This window comes from Ranitomeya variabilis, chromosome 8 (assembly GCF_051348905.1).
Source record: "Ranitomeya variabilis isolate aRanVar5 chromosome 8, aRanVar5.hap1, whole genome shotgun sequence".
Classification (NCBI taxonomy): Eukaryota; Metazoa; Chordata; class Amphibia; order Anura; family Dendrobatidae; genus Ranitomeya; species Ranitomeya variabilis.
In genome coordinates, this window is record NC_135239.1 from 207,172,257 (window position 1) to 207,193,163 (window position 20,907).

At 42.1% G+C, this 20,907-nt stretch overlaps 1 protein-coding gene and 1 long non-coding RNA gene across 2 annotated transcripts in view; one reads left to right on the forward strand and one right to left on the reverse strand.

Annotated features, from left to right (window-relative positions):
- Positions 1-248: 248 nt before the first annotated feature.
- On the forward strand, positions 249-18,988 carry LOC143787648 (uncharacterized). The gene is made up of 3 exons (XR_013218420.1): positions 249-664; positions 13,329-13,438; positions 17,602-18,988. It is a non-coding gene; the product is annotated as an uncharacterized LOC143787648 (long non-coding RNA).
- Positions 9,662-20,907, reverse strand: part of KBTBD12 (kelch repeat and BTB domain containing 12) — a 67,640-nt gene continuing 56,394 nt past the window's right edge. The window contains exons 6-7 of the mRNA XM_077276570.1: positions 12,269-12,434; positions 9,662-11,052 (exon numbers count right to left, since the gene is read on the reverse strand). Of these exons, the coding sequence (XP_077132685.1) occupies positions 11,037-11,052; positions 12,269-12,434 (182 nt within the window). The 3' untranslated portion in view covers positions 9,662-11,036. The remainder of the gene's footprint in view (positions 11,053-12,268; positions 12,435-20,907) is intronic.

Below are 20,907 nucleotides of genomic sequence, written 5' to 3' on the forward strand. Positions count from 1 at the left end.
TCTAGGAGGGGCCATGGGGGGAGCTGGTGTCTAGGAGGGGCTATGGGGGGAGAGCTGGTGTCTAGGAGGGGCTACTGGGGGGAGCTGGTGTCTAGGAGGGGCTACGGGGGGGGGGAGCTGGTGTCTAGGAAGGGCTATGGGGGAGCTGGCGTCTAGGATGGGCCATGGGGGGAGCTGGTGTCTGGGAGAGGCCATGGGGGGAGCTGGTGTCTAGGAGGGGCTATGGGGGGCGCTGGTGTGAGGAAAGACTCCATAGGTTGCAAATCCATGACTTCTACTCCGAGCGGTAAATATTTTGGTGCAGATTGAGATACAACGTATCAACCAAGTGGAAAAAAAAAAAAAAACTGACAAAATCAAGGAAGGTAATCTTAAATGTCTGCGTGTTCCACGTTTAACTCTGCTGTGACATTCTAAGAGGAGATCGTGCCGGAGCAAGGAGCCGGCTGTCATAGTTTATTACCGTCTCTGCCTTCCTGATCGCTGTATACCCGGCACCAAACAAACTGTGTATACAGCTCCGGACCCAGTGATCGTGTGATCGCTGAGTGTAGGGAGAGAGGTGCGTTCTCGGAGAAACAATCAGCTCTGCTATGGAGCCAGGAGGCTGAATTTCCACTGACACTGCATCTAATACACCAGCCCCAGTTACAGGGGAAATAAGGTAAAAAAAAAATAGTATTTAAATGCTACAATGTGAAATAAATGAAAATAATATTACAAATAAGAGGCTGCTAATCCAAATCACTGTTACTTAGCTCTGCCCCCTGTCAAAAACCATGTCTGATACTTGAAAAAAATATTTTTTTACAGAAAAGGGGACACATTGAAACATTTTATTTCAGTACTTAGAATAAAAAAAAAAAACAAGACAAGCAGGCATTTCCTTTACTTTCCCACTTATTTTGGTCCAAACGACATGAGTAACGCCATGTATGTTGTCTATCTGGACTTAGTGCATAAAATGAGAGTAATGGGACCAGAGGAAGATTTATATAACTGGAGTAACCGCTTACAGACCAGTCGGCTTCATGTCGGCCCAGTGTCCCTGGTTGTACTCGATAAACCAGTAAGGTAAATCACCAAGGGACACTGTATGTCAGTGGCTGAGGTCACATCGGCGTATAAAGAATTGTCCAACTTTCATCCAGAAAACGCTGACCATTTGTTTTCAATTGTTGTCCATATGCAATATTTTTTTTTTTTAGAAATCAGCGGATATTGAAATCTTACAATACGGAATGCAGTTTCCTATGTTAAAGAACTGTAAAAATCAGATGCACAGCAGGGGCTCAGTGATGTTTACAGTGAAGCATGTTAGGGGGCTCAGCAATGTTTACAGTGAAGCATGGAGGGGGCTCAGTGATGTTTACAATGAAGCATGGTGGGGGCTCAGTGATGTTTACAGTGAAGCATGGTGGGGGCTCGGAGGTTTACAGTGAAGTATGGAGGGGGCTCAGCAATGTTTACAGTGAAGCATGGTGGGGGCTCAGTGATGTTTACAGTGAAGCATGGTGGGAGCTCAGTGATGTTTACAGTGAAGCATGGTAGGGGCTCAGCGATGTTTACAGTGAAGTATGGAGGGGGCTCAATGATGTTTTCAGTGAAGCATGGAGGGGGCTCAGCGATGTTTACAGTAAAGTATGGTGGGGGCTCAGTGATGTTTACAGTGAAGCATGGTGGGGGCTCAGGGAGGTTTACAGTGAAGTATGGAGGGGGCTCAGCAATGTTTACAGTGAAGCATGGAGGGGGCTCAGCGATGTTTACAATGAAGCATGGTGGGGGCTCAGTGATGTTTACAGTGAAGCATGGTGGGGGCTCGGAGGTTTACAGTGAAGTATGGAGGGGGGCTCAGCAATGTTTACAGTGAAGCATGGTGGGGGCTCAGTGATGTTTACAGTGAAGTATGGTGGGGGCTCGGTGATGTTTACAGTGAAGTATGGTGGGGGCTCGGTGATGTCTACAGTGAAGCATGGAGGGGGCTCAGTGATGTCTACAGTGAAGCATGGAGGGGGCTCGGTGATGTCTACAGTGAAGCATGGAGGGGGCTCGGTGATGTCTACAGTGAAGCATGGCGGGGGCTCGGTGATGTCTACAGTGAAGCATGGAGGGGGCTCGGTGATGTCTACAGTGAAGCATGGCGGGGGCTCGGTGATGTCTACAGTGAAGCATGGCGGGGGCTCGGTGATGTCTACAGTAAAGCATGGCGGGGGCTCGGTGATGTCTACAGTGAAGCATGACGGGGGCTCAGTGATTCAGACAAGTATCAGGAATTCCAAAGAGAAAACTTCATGTCTTCTATGAGGAGCTGAAGCTTGGGTGTCATTGGACTTTCCAACAGGACAATTCTCCCAGTACCTTTCATTGCACCAAGCCTTGGTTCTGGAAGATTCCAGAGTCACTTTCGCCAGATTTGAACCCCAAATCTTCGGTGGGATGTGAAGAAGCTCCAAGCACAAGGATGCTATGATGAATATTTCTGAGACTGCAGGGTCCAGGGCATTTTGTGCTGGTTTTGGAGAAACCTTGTTCTATTAGTTTAGTTGTGTTCAGAAATTTACATTGTTCTTTTTTTCTTGGTTTATTGCAAACAGGAGAAAGTTTGTACATTTTGTCAATAAACTGAATTTCCAATGAGAGGGGTGAATGATCCCTGAGACCAGAGCACGTCACCCGGTGTTATACCAGTCACCGACAGCTTTCATGATGTCCTCCATACTTTACTGCACACAATTGACATAGGAAACTAGGACTAAGCACGGAAAACAGATACCGTGTGAGCGCACAGCCGGCGACTGCTCTTACCACTGAACCTTGATTCTTGGTTTGCTCCTTTTAGGAGCAGTTGTCATTTGTTGCTAATCTTTTTTTTGTGGGTGTGCGCAAGTCCCGCCACAATCATGTGATATGAAGGTTCTACTGTTTTTGATAACAGAAGGTTCCCGTTTAATACATTTGACAATGGTTTTCCCACTATGGACAACCCTTTAAAAATAAGAATTCTGTCTGCAGTAAGGCACCACCAGGGGGAGCTCTCTGCACACATTAACAGCAGCTGTCACTAAGCTCAGAGGAAGCAATATAAATACATACAGAATACAGCAGGTGCCCCCTAGTGGCTATCAACAGGTATTACAATTGTCTTTTATTTTAGAGGGGGCTCCCAGCAGATCAAGGATCCTGCTACCTGTCAGTATTTCATCCTTAGCTCCACCTGACAGGTCTGCATCCACCGTAGTATAATTGTGCTTTGTGGTGAATGACAGCATCAATTAATTGCCTCAACGTTGGTTAATGATGAAGGGAGATGGAAGCGACGGCCGGGGAGGGGATCGTTGGAAACTCCAGGCTAATTATAAGCGAGAGCTATATGGAGGAATTCTCCTGAGCTGGTCGGGAAGTTGGGGATGATGGCGGATGCGGCTGTCGGTATTAATCACTTCTGTCTCAGTGTATCAGCGACATTGCGGGAGATGCACAATTTGCAGTCACATGCAAGCTGCTGTTTGTGGGTGCGGCGCTGTTTTTGGGGTCTCCATGACTGTTTTGGGGGTCCGTATCCCATATATATTCCATTTGGTCTTCAGGCAACTCATTGGGACCATAAAATATTAAAAATATCAGATGCCATATTGGGGCCGCCCGCACAAGTGCACGCAATTTACAGTGCAGGTTGATGTGCGTGCAGAATAATGGGAGTTGTGGTGGCAAAAAGCCAACCGGAGGAGAAAACCAGCGGTACAGCAGGGTCAAATCTGATATAGCAGAGCTGAGTTTGCCACAGAGTCAATTGCAGAGTTGCAAGTGGTACAGCAGAGCTGAGTTTGCCACAGATTCCTACGCAGAGCTAACAGCAGTACGGCAGGTTTGTTTGACTTTAGTTCTAAACCCATCTTGAAATTGAATGGAGCATGCAGAGTTGACCCAGAGATGTAGCAGAGCTTGGTTTGTCACAAATCCAAGGCAGAACTGACCATTAGTATAGCTCTCCACCAGCGATGTAGCTGAGCTGTGGTTGTCAAGTGACCAAGTGAATCCAGAAATCACAAAAACAATCCACAGTAGTGATGTGGACACCAATTACCTATATACTGAAAATGGTGCCGCCTCTGTCTGAGCCGGCGTATAAGGCCTGGAGTCATGGAGGAACATAGAGAGCCGGCACTGGATCCAGGAGAGGGATTGCAGCCTTGTGTTTGCTTTCTCCTGATTCACATGTAAAATGCCATGGAATAAATGGCACTATATAAATGTATAATAATAATAATATCCGGTCATTGGCCTAAATGTAATGTTCTCATACATGCTGAATGGAGAGAAATGATTGTTGTAGAGAAGCCTCATGGCCACTAGATGGCGGCACAGCTATATTCACTGATCAGGATTTCATAAAAGTTTTGGTAAAATCTTATATAAGTTCAAAATATTCTGCAACTACAAGATCATTACTGATGCTGGAGCTGTGATATTTAGTAGTAATAGTATTGTCCCCGTGGTCAATAGGAGTACAGTAAATAAATCAATGGGGTTCTTGGGTTGGAATCAGATAACAAAATAGCAAATATGATATCCAGTGGGGAAGGGGGAGATTGGAGAGGTGATATTATTTGTGGTGATCTAGGGAAATAAAGAATTAATGTTCACATATCATTTAACTAGGTAACAAATTCAGGACTAGTAACATAATGTTTTTATATTTGTGATACAAATCTCAGAATTCTTCTTTAAAGGGAACCTGTCACCCCCAAAATCGAAGATGAGCTAAGCCCTCCGGCATCAGGGGCTTCTCTACAGCATTCTGGAATGCTGTAGATAAGCCCCCGCTGTATCCTGAAAGATGACAAAAAGAGGTTAGATTATACTAACCCAGGGGCGGTGCTGGTCCGCTGCAGTCCGGTCCGATGGGTGTCCGGTCCGGGGCCTCCCATCTTATGATGACGTCCTCTTCTTGTCGCGGCTCCGGCGCAGGCGTACTTTATCTCCTTGTTGAGGGCAGAGCAAAGTACTGCAGTCTGCAGGCGCCGGGAAAGGTCAGAGAGGCCCAGCACCTGCGCACTGCAGTACTTTGCTCTGCCCTCAACAGGGAGATAAAGTACACCTGCGCCCGAGCCGCGACAAGAAGAGGACATCATCATAAGAAGATGGGAGGCGCCGGACCGTGACACCCATCGGACCGGACTGCAGCAGGACCGCCCCTGGGTGAGTATAATATAACCTCTTTTTCTTATCTTTCAGGATACATCAGGGGCTTATCTACAGCATTACAGAATGCATTACAGAATGCTGTAGAGAAGCCCCTGATGCCGGTGGGCTTAGCTCATCTTCGATTTTGGAGTGACAGATTCCCTTTAACACATCCATAGATAAGTGATTACATCCTACTGCCTGCATCCGCCACCAGGGGGAGCTCTCTGTATATGGATTTATAGCGCTCACATGAAACTCGATATCAAGACTTCAAAATGTCCATCTATTATCTATCTATCTTTTATCTATCTATTATCTATCTATTCTCTATTTATCTATTATCTATCATCTATCTATTTATCTTTTATCTATCAATCTCTCTATTATCTATCTATCATCTCTCTATTATCTATTGTCTATCTATTATCTATCTATCTACCTACCATCTATCTATGTATTACCTATTATCGACCTATTATCTATCTATCTATCTATCTATCTATCTATCTATCTATCTATCTATCTATCTATCTACTGTATCTATCTATCTATCTATCTATCTATCTATCTATCTTCCATCTATCATCTATCTATCTTCCATCTATCATCTATCTATCTATCTATCTATCTATCTATCTATCTATCTATCTATCTTCCATCTATCATCTATCTATCTATCTATCTATCTATCCATGTTCAGTATTCCTACAGGATAATAAAGGATGACTTCTCTCCAAAATTCCAATTGTAAAAAGCGAGGAATTTATTGGCCCAATGCAATGTTTTAGTCCATAAGTTTTGGTCTTTTCTTTGGGAGGGAGGAAAACCTGGAAAAAATCCAAACCACGTGGGACTGAAACATGTCTTTTCATTTGTAGTTTTGGAGAGATGCCATCCTTTTCATGGAGTTATCAAATAAGGATTTATAACGTGGATCGTGAGGATTACACCGCAATATAGTGACAGACAGCGCTGCTCTGATTGTTCTTATTTATCTATTTCAGTGTGCCGCTGCCTCTAGGGGGCGCTCCCTCTATGCGGATTTCTATACTGTTGGCGGTCTGGGTACCTATCGCCCATTCGCCTCTATTTATCTCAGTGACTGAAGTAAACTGCAGATTCTTCATGATGTCGTCGGAGCGGACGCCTCACAGCCGCTGTCCAGGATTAGTCATGTTTCTGTGGGTTTACTCAGGGTTTTGCTAAGACATACTGATAGGGAATGTAACTTGTGAGCCCCAATGGGGACAGTGATGTCTGTACAGTGCTGTGGAATATGTAAGTGAATAGATAATAATATCTGCTTTCTTCCAAAAACAGCGCCACCCCTACCTATAGGTTGAATTTGGCATTGCAGCTGATCGCGATTAAATGTCTATTGACTTGAAGGGAGCTGAGCTGCAGTACCGTGCACAGCCTATAGCCGGAGTTGGCGCTGTGCAGCAAGTCCCAGCGTACAGTGCCTTGCGAAAGTATTTGGCTCCCTGGAACTTTTCAAGCTTTTCCCACATATCATGCTTCAAACATAAAGATACCAAATGTAAATTTTTGGTGAAGAATCAACAAGTGGAACACAATTGTGAAGTTGAACTAAATTTATTGGTCATTTTAAATTCTTGTGGAAATTCAAAAACTGAAAAGTGGGGCGTGCAATATTATTCGGCCCCTTTACTCTCAGTGCAGAAGTTCATTGTGATCTCTGAATGATCCAATGTTGTCCTAAATGCCTAATGATGATAAATAGAATCCACCTGTGTGTAATCAAGTCTCCGTATAAATGCACCTGCTCTGTGATAGTCTCAGGGTTCTGTGTGAAGCACAGAGAGCATCATGAAGACCAAGGAACACAACAGGCAGGTCCGTGATACTGTTGTGGAGAAGTTTAAAGCCAGATTTGGATACAAAATGATTTCCAAAACTTTAAACATCCCAAGGAGCACTGTGCAAGCGATCATATTGAAATGGAAGGAGTATCATACCACTGAAAATCTAACGAGACCCGGCCGTCCCTCTAAACTTTCATCTCAAACAAGGAAAAGACTGATCAGAGATGCAGCCAAGAGGCCCATGATCACTCTGGATGAACTGCAGAGATCTACAGCTGAGGTGGGACAGTCTGTCCATAGGACAACAATCAGTCGTACACTGCACATATCTGGCCTTTATGAAAGAGTGGCAAGAAGAAAGCCATTTCTCAAAGATATCCATAAAAAGTGTTGTTTAAAGTTTCCAACAAGCCACCTGGGAGACACCAAACATGTGGAAGAAGGTGCTCTGGTCAGATGGAACCAAAATCGAACTTTTGGCAACAATGCCAAACGATATGTTTGGCATAAAGGCAACACAGCTCATCACCCTGAACATACCATCCCCACTGTCAAACATGGTGGTGGCAGCATCATGGTTTGTGCCTGCTTTTCTTCAGCAGGGACAGGGAAGATGGTTAAAATTGATGGGAAGATGGATGGAGCCAAATACAGGACCATTCTTGAAGAAAACCTGTTGGAGTCTGCAAAAGACCTGAGACTGGGACGGAGATTTGTCTTCCAACAAGACAATGATCCCAAACATAAAGCAAAATCTACAATGGAATGGTTCACAAATAAACGTATCCAGGTGTTAGGGTACCGTCACACATTGAAATTTCCATCGCTACGACGTTACGATTCGTGACGTTCTAGCGATATCGTTACGATATCGCTGTGTCTGACACGCTACTGCGATCAGACACCCTGCTGAGAATCGTACGTCGTAGCAGATCGTTTGGAACTTTCTTTCGTCGCTTGATCACCCGCTGACATCGCTGGATCGTTGTGTGTGACAGCGATCCAGCGATGTCTTCGCTTGTAACCAGGGTAAACATCGGGTAACTAAGCGCAGGGCCGCGCTTAGTAACCCGATGTTTACCCTGGTTACAAGCGTAAACGTAAAAAAACAAACCGTGCATACTCACCCGTCGGTGTCCTTCAGGTCCCTTGCCGTCTGCTTCCTGCTCTGAGTGCCGGCCGGAAAGTGAGAGCAGAGCGCAGCGGTGCTGCGATCTGCTCTCACTGTACGGCTGCACTCAGAGCAGGAAGCAGACGGCAAGGGACCTGAAGGACACCGACGGGTGAGTATGTACTGTTTGTTTTTTTACGTTTACGCTGGTAACCAGGGTAAACATCGGGTTACTAAGCGCGGCCCTGCGCTTAGTTACCCGATGTTTACCCTGGTTACCCGGGGACTTCGGCATCGCTCCAGCGCCGTGATTGCAACGTGTGACCGCAGTCTACGACGCTGGAGCGATGATTATACGACGCTGCGACGTCACGAATCGTGCCGTCGCAGCGATGAAAATTTCAATGTGTGACGGTACCCTTAGAATGGCCAAGTCAAAGTCCAGACCTCAATCCAATCGAGAATCTGTGGAAAGAGCTGAAAACTGCTGTTCACAAACGATCTCCATCAAACCTCACTGAGCTCGAGCTGTTTGCCAAGGAAGAATGGGCAAGAATGTCAGTCTCTCCATGTACAAAACTGATAGAGACAAACCCCAAGCGTCTTGTAATCGCAGCAAAAGGTGGCGTAACAAAGTATTAAGTTACAGGGGCCGAATAATATTGCACGCCCTACTTTTCAGTTTTTGAATTTCCACAAAAATTTAAGATAACCAAAAAATTACACTCAACTTCACAATTGTGTTCCACTTGTTGTTGATTCTTCACCAAAAATTTACATTTGGTATCTTTATGTTTGAAGCATGATATGTGGGAAAAGGTTGAAAAGTTCCAGGAAGCCGAATACTTTCGCAAGGCACTGTATATTTTTCATCTTATTGGCGGCTTTGAGTTTTGTCTGAAGAAGTTTTCCATTTTTGCTGACTTGTAATAGACACAGGAACAGGCAGCGAGGTGCCCATTGAAGTCAACAGACCCTCCTTGTTCACAATGACTGAAGTTACGGTTCTCCGAGTCCAAGCTTCACTTTATTAGGAAGCCACCTGGGAGTCTTGTGGGCGTCACAGTATTTGTCAGGCTCTCTATGGCGATTGAGTACCCCACAGGTTAGTAATTAGGGGGATGATGGGACTTGTTAGGAAGGCCGGGTAACATGCTTTGATAAAACATCACAGAAGTTGCAATTTTTTTCATAGAAAAGAAGATGCTGCAAGTGTGGCTGCCCAACTTAAAAACATGACCACATTGTCAGCCATATTGGTTCTCATGAGTCTGTTCCTTCCGTCACCCAGTGACTAATTTCTCTTCACACTCTTAGTTCTTCCTGGCAGCTTCTCACAGTGATTCTCACCTGTCCCTCTACTGAGTAGACACAAGCTTGATAGCGTCCATCTTTGTACCATGTAAAACATTCTAGCGTTGGTGATTTCTTTGTGAAATGTGTCTGACAGAGCAGCGATTTCATCCTAATAGTCTGTAAGGTGACAAAGATTCTTTTTTTTTTTGTCAGAAGTTGAAAAACAAGGAATGGTGGAAAGTATTGTTTAATAAGTAAATGGGTGAAACAGAAAGTGGCCATCTGCTTCTCAACAGAAAGAGAGGAAGGAGCTTTATGTTCAGCAGTGAGAGAGGAAGTAGCTATCTGCTCCTCAACAGGAAGTGTCTATCTGCTCCTCAACAGGAAGTGGCTATCTGCTCCTCAACAGGAAGTGGCTATCTGCTCCTCAACAGGAAGTGTCTATCTGCTCCTCAACAGGAAGTGGCTATCTGCTCCTCAACAGGAAGTGGCTATCTATCTGCTCCTCAACAGGAAGTGTCTATCTGCTCCTCAACAGGAAGTGGCTATCTGCTCCTCAACAGGAAGTGGCTATCTATCTGCTCCTCAACAGGAAGTGGCTATCTGCTCCTCAACAGGAAGTGGCTATCTACTCAACAGCGAGAGAGGAAATAGCTATCTGCTCCTCGAGTGGAAGTGTATATCTACTCTTCAACAGAAAGAGAGGAAGTAGCTATCTGTTCAGCAGCGAGAGAAGAAATAGCAGTCTGCTCCCCAACAGGAAGTAGCTATCTGCTCCCCAACAGGAAGTAGCTATCTGCTCCCCAACAGAAAGTGGCTATCTACTCCTCAACAGAAAGAGAGCAACTAGCTATATGTTCAGCAGTGAGAGAAGAAGTAGCTGTCTCCTCCCCACCAGGAAGTGTCTTATCTGCTCAACAGGAAGAGAGGAAGTAGCTATCTGTTCAGCAGCGAGAGAGGAAGTAGCTGTCTGCTCCTCAACAGGAAGTGGCTATCTTCTCAATAGTAAGAGATACGGTAGCTTTCTGTGCCTTGTCTCATAGAGAGGCAGTAGCTCTCTGCATCTCAACAGGAAGTAACTATCTGCTTTACAACAGGAAGTAGCTTTCTGCTTCTCAACAGGAAGTGGCTGTCTGCTTCTCAACAGGAAGTGGCTATCTCCTCAGTAGTAAGAGATGCAGTAGCTTTCTGTGCCTTGTCTCATAGAGAGGAAGTAGCTTTCTGCTTCTCAACAGGAAGTAGCTATCTGCTTCTCAACAGGAAGTGGCTATCTCCTCAGTAGTAAGAGATGCAGTAGCTTTCTGCGCCTTGTCTGGTAGAGAGGAAGTAGCTATCGGCTCCTCTGTGGTAAGAGAATAAGTATTTATCTGTGCCTCTTCAGGAAGTAGCCATCTGTGCCTCATCAATTTTTCTCCTCAACACTGAGAGATGTAGCAGCTAACTAGACAGCAGGTAGCTATCTGCACCTCATTAGTAAGAGGAAGTAGCTATCTGCACCTCAACATTGAGACAGGAAGTAGCTGTGTCCTCTTTAATAGACGGGAAGTGGCAATTGACTCCTCATCAGGCAGAGAGGAAGTCGCTGTATTCTCAGCAGTGAGAAAGAAAGGAGGAAGTTATCCGTAAAGCAGGCTGCCGGGAGATGAACATGAAATAAACGTTAAGCTTCTGATTTGTACAAAACACAGGTCACAGTATTATCATCTAATAAAATACTCTTTAAAGGGAGCCGGTCACATTGTCCATGATGTCTGATCTGTGGGCGGCGTATAGAGCAGGAGACACTGAACAGAAAGGTGTATAGTTTTCTGGGAAAACATTCTCAATAACTGCCCTTTGTTCTATAAAACCTCTGTGCTTTCCGCACATAGGAGTCCAGTGGGCGGTCCTTTGCAGTGATTGACAGCAGTCAGTTTGTAAGAACCGCCTCCTGGACCTCTAAGCCTAGAAAGGGCCGGGGGGTTTATTGAATATAATGCCCGTTGCACTGAATCTTTCCCCACCAAGCCACATATCAATCTGCTCCGCTCCTCCGGCTCTGCACCGCGCTGCGCACATATCAGGCTCCGTGTAACGTGACGGAATCCCTTTAACAAGCTGAATTTGACATCTGGATGATGATGCGCAGTGCGGGAACCTAACATCCAAATTGTCCGGCATTGTCACAACATTCCAGCAGATGTTTCCATTTTCCATAAAGTGACCGAAAACAATGCGGTAATCACAATGATCACATGATGGAGGCCGCCGGCGCTTCTGTCACATCTGCGGGAAACCATGAATGAATGCAAGATGAATGATGGATGGCCGACTCAGGCGTGAGACTGTTAACCCCTTAGGGCCAAATTCCACAGACCGCAGCGAGAAAGCCCACCTTAACACCAATGATTGCTCAATAGAGAGGATTTCATTGTGAAGTTTGCGCTGTAAGGAGAGTAATCCAGCACCAACCACCGCTTTGGCCTACGTTCACACCATGAGTTTTTTACGCTGCGTATTTTCGAAAAAATGCAAGTAACCTAATCTGCATATTGGGCGCAGAAAACCAGCAACATCAAAAAGTTCATGATGGGAACGTAGAGGTGGAGATATACGGGAAGTTGCACTTGGACAATGGCACCTAAGGGGGTCCTGAGCCCCCTATGCCACATAAAGAGGTGGTACATGTTGCATTGCACCCAGGAACTGTCCGATAGGTAACGGACCCTTGAAGAAAGTCTTCACAGCAATAATCCACGCTCAATAGAAATCGCCATTACTATGGAGTCCGGACCCCCGAGAACCTTCTATTTCACCAAAACTATAAGAAAAGCAATTGCCCAGAGGTCGTATTTCTAGGATGTGTCACCTCTCCAGTAAGTCCCGCGGAGGTGGGATTAGGTCTCGGGGGTTCAGTCTTGCAACCAGACAGACGTCGTAGGAATCGTGCATGGGGGCCCGGGTGCACACGATGTTCCACTGGTTCTCCCACGGGTTCAGCTCCAGAATTTCCTTTGTGATGACTTCATGTCGATCTGTAAAATAAAAAAATTGCAGGAATATCCGACATCACAAACATATTGTTCTGACAGTAAACTCTGTGAGACCCTTTTTCCGGATTTTCCTGCAGAGCTGTCAATCATCTCCAGTCCCCCGACCCACACGCTGTACAGATGCCATGGAATAAATGGAGCTATAAAAATGTATAATAATAATAATATATGCAGAAATCCAGAAACTGTGGTTATCTAATCTAAGGGGTATCTAGACCTATTTGGGCTGTTGAAACCCATTAATAAGAGTATTCTCGAGGTCCATGAGGGTCCTAAACATTACACCTTCAGCAGTCACTGGGAGACACCAGCATTTCTTAAGATGGTGATGTCCCTTTAAGAGTCTACTTATAATTATTATTATTTATTATTATGGTGCCATTTATTCCATGGCGCTTTACATGTGAGGAGGGGTATACATAATAAAAACAAGTACAATAATCTTAAACAATACTTATAATGGTACTATTTGTTGAAAAGAAGAAAAGAAATATGAAAGCAGTTTCCATCGATCAAAGTAAGTGACCCCTTTAGTTAATAAAAAGAGCAGATGTTCTACACTACATCTATGTGTGGCTGAAATAGTTACATTGTATCCAAGGACAAAATCTGACTTTCCACCTCCCGGGTCTTAAACAGTTACATTGTTATTATTCTATAGATAATTACAGGAGTAATAATCTCTTCTCTGTGCAGATTTACTTGGCAGCGAGCGGAGATTCTTCTCTCAGTAATGTGTAGGCAGATGTGCACAGACATCCAGACAGGTGTACTTATTAGGCTTGTTAAAAATAAAAGAGAAAAATAAATCCTAATTGCGCTAAGATTAGAATATTCCGTCCTCCATTTATATCAACTTTCATCTCCAAATTACAGGTTTACGTCACTGATTATACGAAGCGCCGGGAGGGTGAGAACAAAACTACGTCACCCATAATGCAGAGCGGCTGCTGCCTGTGATGGGAACAGTCATAATCAGACTCCAGGTATTATAGTAGTTATATTCTTGTACATAGGAGCAGTATTATAGTAGTTATATTCTTGTACATAGGGAGCAGTATTATAGTAGTTATATTCTTGTACATAGGGGCAGTATTATAGTAGTTATATTCTTGTACATAGGGGCAGTATTACAGCAGTTATAGTCTTGTACATAGGAGCAGTATTATAGTAGTTATATTCTTGTACATAGAGGCAGTATTACAGCAGTTATATTCTTGTACATAGGAGCAGTATTATAGTAGTTATATTCTTGTACATAGGAGCAGTATTATAGTAGTTATATTCTTGTACATAGGAGCAGTATTATAGTAGTTATATTCTTGTACATAGAGGGCAGTATTATAGTAGTTATATTCTTGTACATAGGGGGCAGTATTATAGTAGTTATATTCTTGTACATAGGGGCAGTATTATAGTAGTTATATTCTTGTACATAGGGGCAGTATTATAGTAGTTATATTCTTGTACATAGGGGCAGTATTATAGTAGTTATATTCTTGTACATAGGAGCAGTATTATAGTAGTTATATTCTTGTACATAGGAGCAGTATTATAGTAGTTATATTCTTGTACATAGGGGCAGTATTATAGTAGTTATATTCTTGTACATAGGGGGCAGTATTATAGTAGTTATATTCTTGTACATAGGGGCAGTATTATAGTAGTTATATTCTTGTACATAGGGGCAGTATTATAGTAGTTATATTCTTGTACATAGGGGCAGTATTATAGTAGTTATATTCTTGTACATAGGAGCAGTATTATAGTAGTTATATTCTTGTACATAGGAGCAGTATTATAGTAGTTATATTCTTGTACATAGGAGCAGTATTATAGTAGTTATATTCTTGTACATAGGGGCAGTATTATAGTAGTTATATTCTTGTACATAGGAGCAGTATTATAGTAGTTATATTCTTGTACATAGGAGCAGTATTATAGTAGTTATATTCTTGTACATAGGAGCAGTATTATAGTAGTTATATTCTTCTACATATGGGGCAGTATTATAGTAGTTATATTCCTGTACATAGGAGCAGTATTATAGTAGTTATATTGTACATAGGGGGCAGTATTATAGTAGTTATATCCTTGTACATAGGGGCAGTATTATAGTAGTTATATTGTACATAGGGGGCAGTATTATAGTAGTTATATTCTTGTACATAGGGGCAGTATTATAGTAGTTATATTCTCGTACATAGGGGCAGTATTATAGTAGTTATATTCTTGTACATAGGGGCAGTATTATAGTAGTTATATTCTTGTACATAGGGGCAGTATTATAGTAGTTATATTCTTGTACATAGGAGCAGTATTATAGTAGTTATATTCTTGTACATAGGGGCAGTATTATAGTAGTTATATTCTTGTACATAGGAGCAGTATTATAGTAGTTATATTCTTGTACATAGGAGCAGTATTATAGTAGTTATATTCTTGTACATAGGAGCAGTATTATAGTAGTTATATTCTTGTACATATGGGGCAGTATTATAGTAGTTATATTCCTGTACATAGGAGCAGTATTATAGTAGTTATATTGTACATAGGGGGCAGTATTATAGTAGTTATATCCTTGTACATAGGGGCAGTATTATAGTAGTTATATTGTACATAGGGGGCAGTATTATAGTAGTTATATTCTTGTACATAGGGGCAGTATTATAGTAGTTATATTCTTGTACATAGGGGCAGTATTATAGTAGTTATATTCTTGTACATAGGAGCAGTATTATAGTAGTTATATTCTTGTACATAGGAGCAGTATTATAGTAGTTATATTCTTGTACATAGGAGCAGTATTATAGTAGTTATATTCTTGTACATAGGGGCAGTATTATAGTAGTTATATTCTTGTACATAGGAGCAGTATTATAGTAGTTATATTCCTGTACATAGGAGCAGTATTATAGTAGTTATATTCCTGTACATAGGAGCAGTATTATAGTAGTTATATTCTTGTACATAGGAGCAGTATTATAGTAGTTATATTCTTGTATATAGGAGCAGTATTATAGTAGTTATATTCTTGTACATAGGGGCAGTATTATAGTAGTTATATTCTTGTATATAGGGGCAGTATTGTAGTAGTTATATTCCTGTACATAGGAGCAGTATTATAGTAGTTATATTCCTGTACATAGGAGCAGTATTATAGTAGTTATATTCTTGTACATAGGAGCAGTATTATAGTAGTTATATTCTTGTACATAGGAGCAGTATTATAGTAGTTATATTCTTGTTTATAGGGGGCAGTATTATAGTAGTTATATTCTTGTACATAGGGGCAGTATTATAGTAGTTATATTCTTGTACATAGGAGCAGTATTATAGTAGTTATATTCTTGTACATAGGGGCAGTATTATAGTAGTTATATTCTTGTACATAGGGGCAGTATTATAGTAGTTATATTCTTGTACATAGGAGCAGTATTATAGTAGTTATATTCTTGTACATAGGAGCAGTATTATAGTAGTTATATTCTTGTACATAGGAGCAGTATTATAGTAGTTATATTCTTGTACATAGGGGCAGTATTATAGTAGCTATATTCTTGTACATAGGAGCAGTATTATAGTAGTTATATTCTTGTACATAGGAGCAGTATTATAGTAGTTATATTCTTGTACATAGGAGCAGTATTATAGTAGTTATATTCTTGTACATATGGGGCAGTATTATAGTAGTTATATTCCTGTACATAGGAGCAGTATTATAGTAGTTATATTGTACATAGGGGGCAGTATTATAGTAGTTATATTCTTGTACATAGGGGCAGTATTATAGTAGTTATATTGTACATAGGGGGCAGTATTATAGTAGTTATATTCTTGTACATAGGGGCAGTATTATAGTAGTTATATTCTTGTACATAGGGGCAGTATTATAGTAGTTATATTCTTGTACATAGGAGCAGTATTATAGTAGTTATATTCTTGTACATAGGAGCAGTATTATAGTAGTTATATTCTTGTACATAGGAGCAGTATTATAGTAGTTATATTCTTGTACATAGGGGCAGTATTATAGTAGTTATATTCTTGTACATAGGAGCAGTATTATAGTAGTTATATTCCTGTACATAGGAGCAGTATTATAGTAGTTATATTCCTGTACATAGGAGCAGTATTATAGTAGTTATATTCTTGTACATAGGAGCAGTATTATAGTAGTTATATTCTTGTATATAGGAGCAGTATTATAGTAGTTATATTCTTGTACATAGGGGCAGTATTATAGTAGTTATATTCTTGTATATAGGGGCAGTATTATAGTAGTTATATTCCTGTACATAGGAGCAGTATTATAGTAGTTATATTCCTGTACATAGGAGCAGTATTATAGTAGTTATATTCTTGTACATAGGAGCAGTATTATAGTAGTTATATTCTTGTACATAGGAGCAGTATTATAGTAGTTATATTCTTGTTTATAGGGGGCAGTATTATAGTAGTTATATTCTTGTACATAGGGGCAGTATTATAGTAGTTATATTCTTGTACATAGGAGCAGTATTATAGTAGTTATATTCTTGTACATAGGAGCAGTATTATAGTAGTTATATTCTTGTACATAGGGGCAGTATTATAGTAGTTATATTCTTGTACATAGGAGCAGTATTATAGTAGTTATATTCTTGTACATAGGAGCAGTATTATAGTAGTTATATTCTTGTACATAGGGCAGTATTATAGTAGTTATATTTTTGTACATAGGGGGCAGTATTATAGTAGTTATATTCTTGTACATAGGGGCAGTATTATAGTAGTTATATTCTTGTACATAGGGGCAGTATTATAGTAGTTATATTCTTGTACATAGGAGCAGTATTATAGTAGTTATATTATTGTATATAGGGGCAGTATTACAGTAGTTATATTCTTGTACATAGGGGCAGTATTATAGTAGTTATATTCTTGTACATAGGGGCAGTATTATAGTAGTTATATTCTTGTACATAGGGGCAGTATTATAGTAGTTATATTCTTGTACATAGGGGGCAGTATTATAGTAGTTATATTCTTGTACATAGGGGCAGTATTATACTAGTTATATTCTTGTACATATACATTCTTGTATATTCTTGTACAAGTTTTCATCGCTGTGAAAAACATCTGATATCTATGAATTGCTTCCATGTAGATAATCAGCGGTGGTCCGGGACTTCTCATGGTGAATCTGATGACATGTATCTCTGACATATACTAAGATCACTTTGACTGTATTTCCCCTTTGAGAAGCAGGGGGTCTTCCCTGGTGGGAGCAGGAATCTACAGCCATAGAGTTATAAAGCACAGGACATGCATAGTGTTGGGCAGCAGCTGCGGGATGTTTTGTGGGATGTCGTCAGCTCGAGGTTAATTAACGCCTCTTCCTAGATATAAACCCCAGCAGAGGAGAGCGGACGCCAATTCCCACATGTTCTAAATCTATCGAGAGCCAGAAACTAAAAGTGTAAACACAGCAGACACGCAAAGGGTCAATCCTGCGGGACGCACCGAAGAGTCCCTGACGTCCCAACACTCAGGGAAATATCCCCTTAAAGGGATGATCTGTGGGGAAAAATGAACGTGAAAGACGCCACTCCTTTTACCATATAATGTACCGGAAAACGGAAACAAAGTTACGACTGTGGAAAAATGGTGAAAAACAATTCCGCCAATGGTTTTTAGGGTTCCGTCTTAATGGTGTTCATTGTGTTGTAGAAATGACGTCGCAGTACGATTCTCCAGGTCAGTGCGATAACAGCGACAACAAACTCGTGTACTTTATTTATTTTAGGGGTGACCAAATATTTGACAATTTTTATTTTTTTTAAAGAATTGATTTGTGTCGCCATTTCCCAAGACCCATAACTCTCTTCTTCTGTTGGACTTGTGTAAGGTCTTGATTTTTGCGCGGTGAGATGACGTTCTTATTGTTACGACTTTGGGGTACAGAAGACATTTTGATCTCTTTTTATTGTATTTAGTTAAGGAGGGAAAAGAACGCAATTCTGACATTTCGATTCACCATAAGGGATCATCAATTTTATACTTTGGTCGTTCGGACATTCAGGGATACAGTGATACCAAGTATGCATTTTTTTTTCTTTATTTTTAAAGGATAAATTGTAACTTTTTTTTAACAGTTTTTAAAACTTTTTTGTATTTTTTATTTTGTTTTCTTAGCAGATTTTATCCATTGATCCTCTCCTTACTTGTTTTATATACTCCAATGCTAATAAGAGAAAAAGATTTTTTCCAGATCCAAAGTGCAGGTCTCCATTGTTTTCAATGGGGTTTGGGTTCAAATTCGAGTAAAGTTCTGGTACCTGAACCGAACTTTGGACTAAAGTGTGGGTCTGGTACTAGAAACTGAAATTCCATGGGTCCACTCATCCCTACAAATGACGTTTATCTGTGAAGCTCAGGCACAGGCTGGGCTTCATTGGAGTGCTGAATTGGCAGCTAAGGGGGTCTTCAGGAGGCTCTTGACGCGGTTACAAACCATCAGCTCCTCACAACTTCAAATCAAGGAGGACTGAAGGGATCTGGTGCACACGGTAATCGTCCCATTTAAATGCTGATGTCAGCAGCAATTGGAGCTGGCTCTAGTCGCTGCTGTTAGAGGCAGATGCTGGCTCTGGGGCAGACATAGCATTGGTGTAACCTGTGCAGCCACACAGGGGCCCAGGAGGTAAGGGGGCTACAACCACCTCCAAAGCAGGTGGAATTGTAATTGTGCATTATGATGAGTTATTGGATTGAAAGCGACCATGTATTGTTCTTGCATAGAGGCCCTCATCTGTCTGTGTTCGCTCCTCTGCTGGCTGTACAACACAGACAACACCTAGCGGGTATGATGCGAGCTCAGCTCCTGAGCCTGCTCCAAACAATTGTAACGGACGAGTAATGTACATCTAAAGGGAACCTGGTGCCAGTTCAACTGCATTACATTTATCACATTGGTAAAATAAGACAACTCCAGAGCGCCCCCTAGTGGTGACTGCAGGCTGGCAGAATTTTGTTATTGGGTTATACGCCTTTGAAAAAGGTTTGGACCACTGTATTAGAAAAAATGAGCTCAGGTAACTATACGAATATATTAGTAAACTGTTAGGCTCACTAAGTGAGGTGGATCCTCAAAGCCCAATATCCGGGTGGGCACATAGGCAATGGGTGTCGGTGCAGCAGGTTGTTGAGGCACGCAGGAAACAGATAGCAGAGGTACAGAAAAAGGTAGCAGAGGTTTTGGAAGCTGCAGACAGGCAGCAGAGGTCCTGAAAGACCAGGAACAGGTAGCAGAGGTCCTGGAAGCTGCACGCTGACAGTAGACCACAGATAGGTAGCAGAGGTCCAGAAAGACTAGGAACAGGTAGCAAGGATCTTGGAAGGCTCAGGCAGACAGGAGACATCCAGGAAGCTGCAGACGGATAGGAGACCACAGATGGGTAGCAGAGATCCAGAAAGACTAGGAACAGGTAGCAGGAATCCTGGAAGCCTCAGGCAGACAGGAGACATCCAGGAAGCTGCAGACGGATAGGAGACTACAGTTGGGTAGTAGAGGTCTTGGAAGATCGGGAACATGTAGCAGAGGTCCTGGATAACAAGGACCAGGTAGCAGAGGTCCCGGAAGTTGCAAACAGGAAGCAGAGGAAGAGGTAGTAGAGGTACTGGAAGCTGCAGGCAGACAGAAGACCGAGAAGCAGGTAGCAGACGTGCTGGAAGCTGCAAACAGTCAGGACTCAGAAGCACTAAACGTATTAATACCAAGCCCTAAGAGTGTGTCTTGGTAGGCCTTATAGAGTCGGGTAGATGATCACAAAGGAGCAGGCCAGGCTACTTGCAGAGCTTGACGTGGAGCACAAGAGAGTTCAGTGGACTGGGGTAAAGGGAGCAGAGCCTGGACCTGGGACAGGTGTGTAACACAAAGTTCTCAGCACGGAATGTGAAACCTAAAAGTGACAAAGAGAAAAGGTGTAGATTCACTTTAATACCGGCAAGGCAAACAATTTCTGGCGAGACAAGAATTTTTCTCTTTTTTTTTTTGTACGCCAGTAATTCAGTGTTAAGTAAACACAGAAGAAAAGATGTCAAACATCTCGTTCAGCGACTTAATACTCGGCACGACTACACATTTGTTATAATCAGTGCTGTTTCTCCCCCTTCTCTGTAGCTTCCACTGCTACGTTCTTGTAGAGTCAGCCATGTTTCCGAGCGCCGGGCAGTGATGTGCTCAGCACTGTAGACATTCAGGATCACATTTAAAAAGACTGGCACAGCTTTTGGGGTTTCAATATGGGGAACACGTGCGTATTCTTATAGTAGGACGCCTGTGGAAAACTGCAAAATAACAACCTGGTCTCCTGTTATACACTCTTCGGGGGTGCGTACATACAGATTGTACTCCTGAAAAAAGCTCTATGCTTTGTGGCCTTTGTCTTCACTCACCAGAAGGCGACAGCTA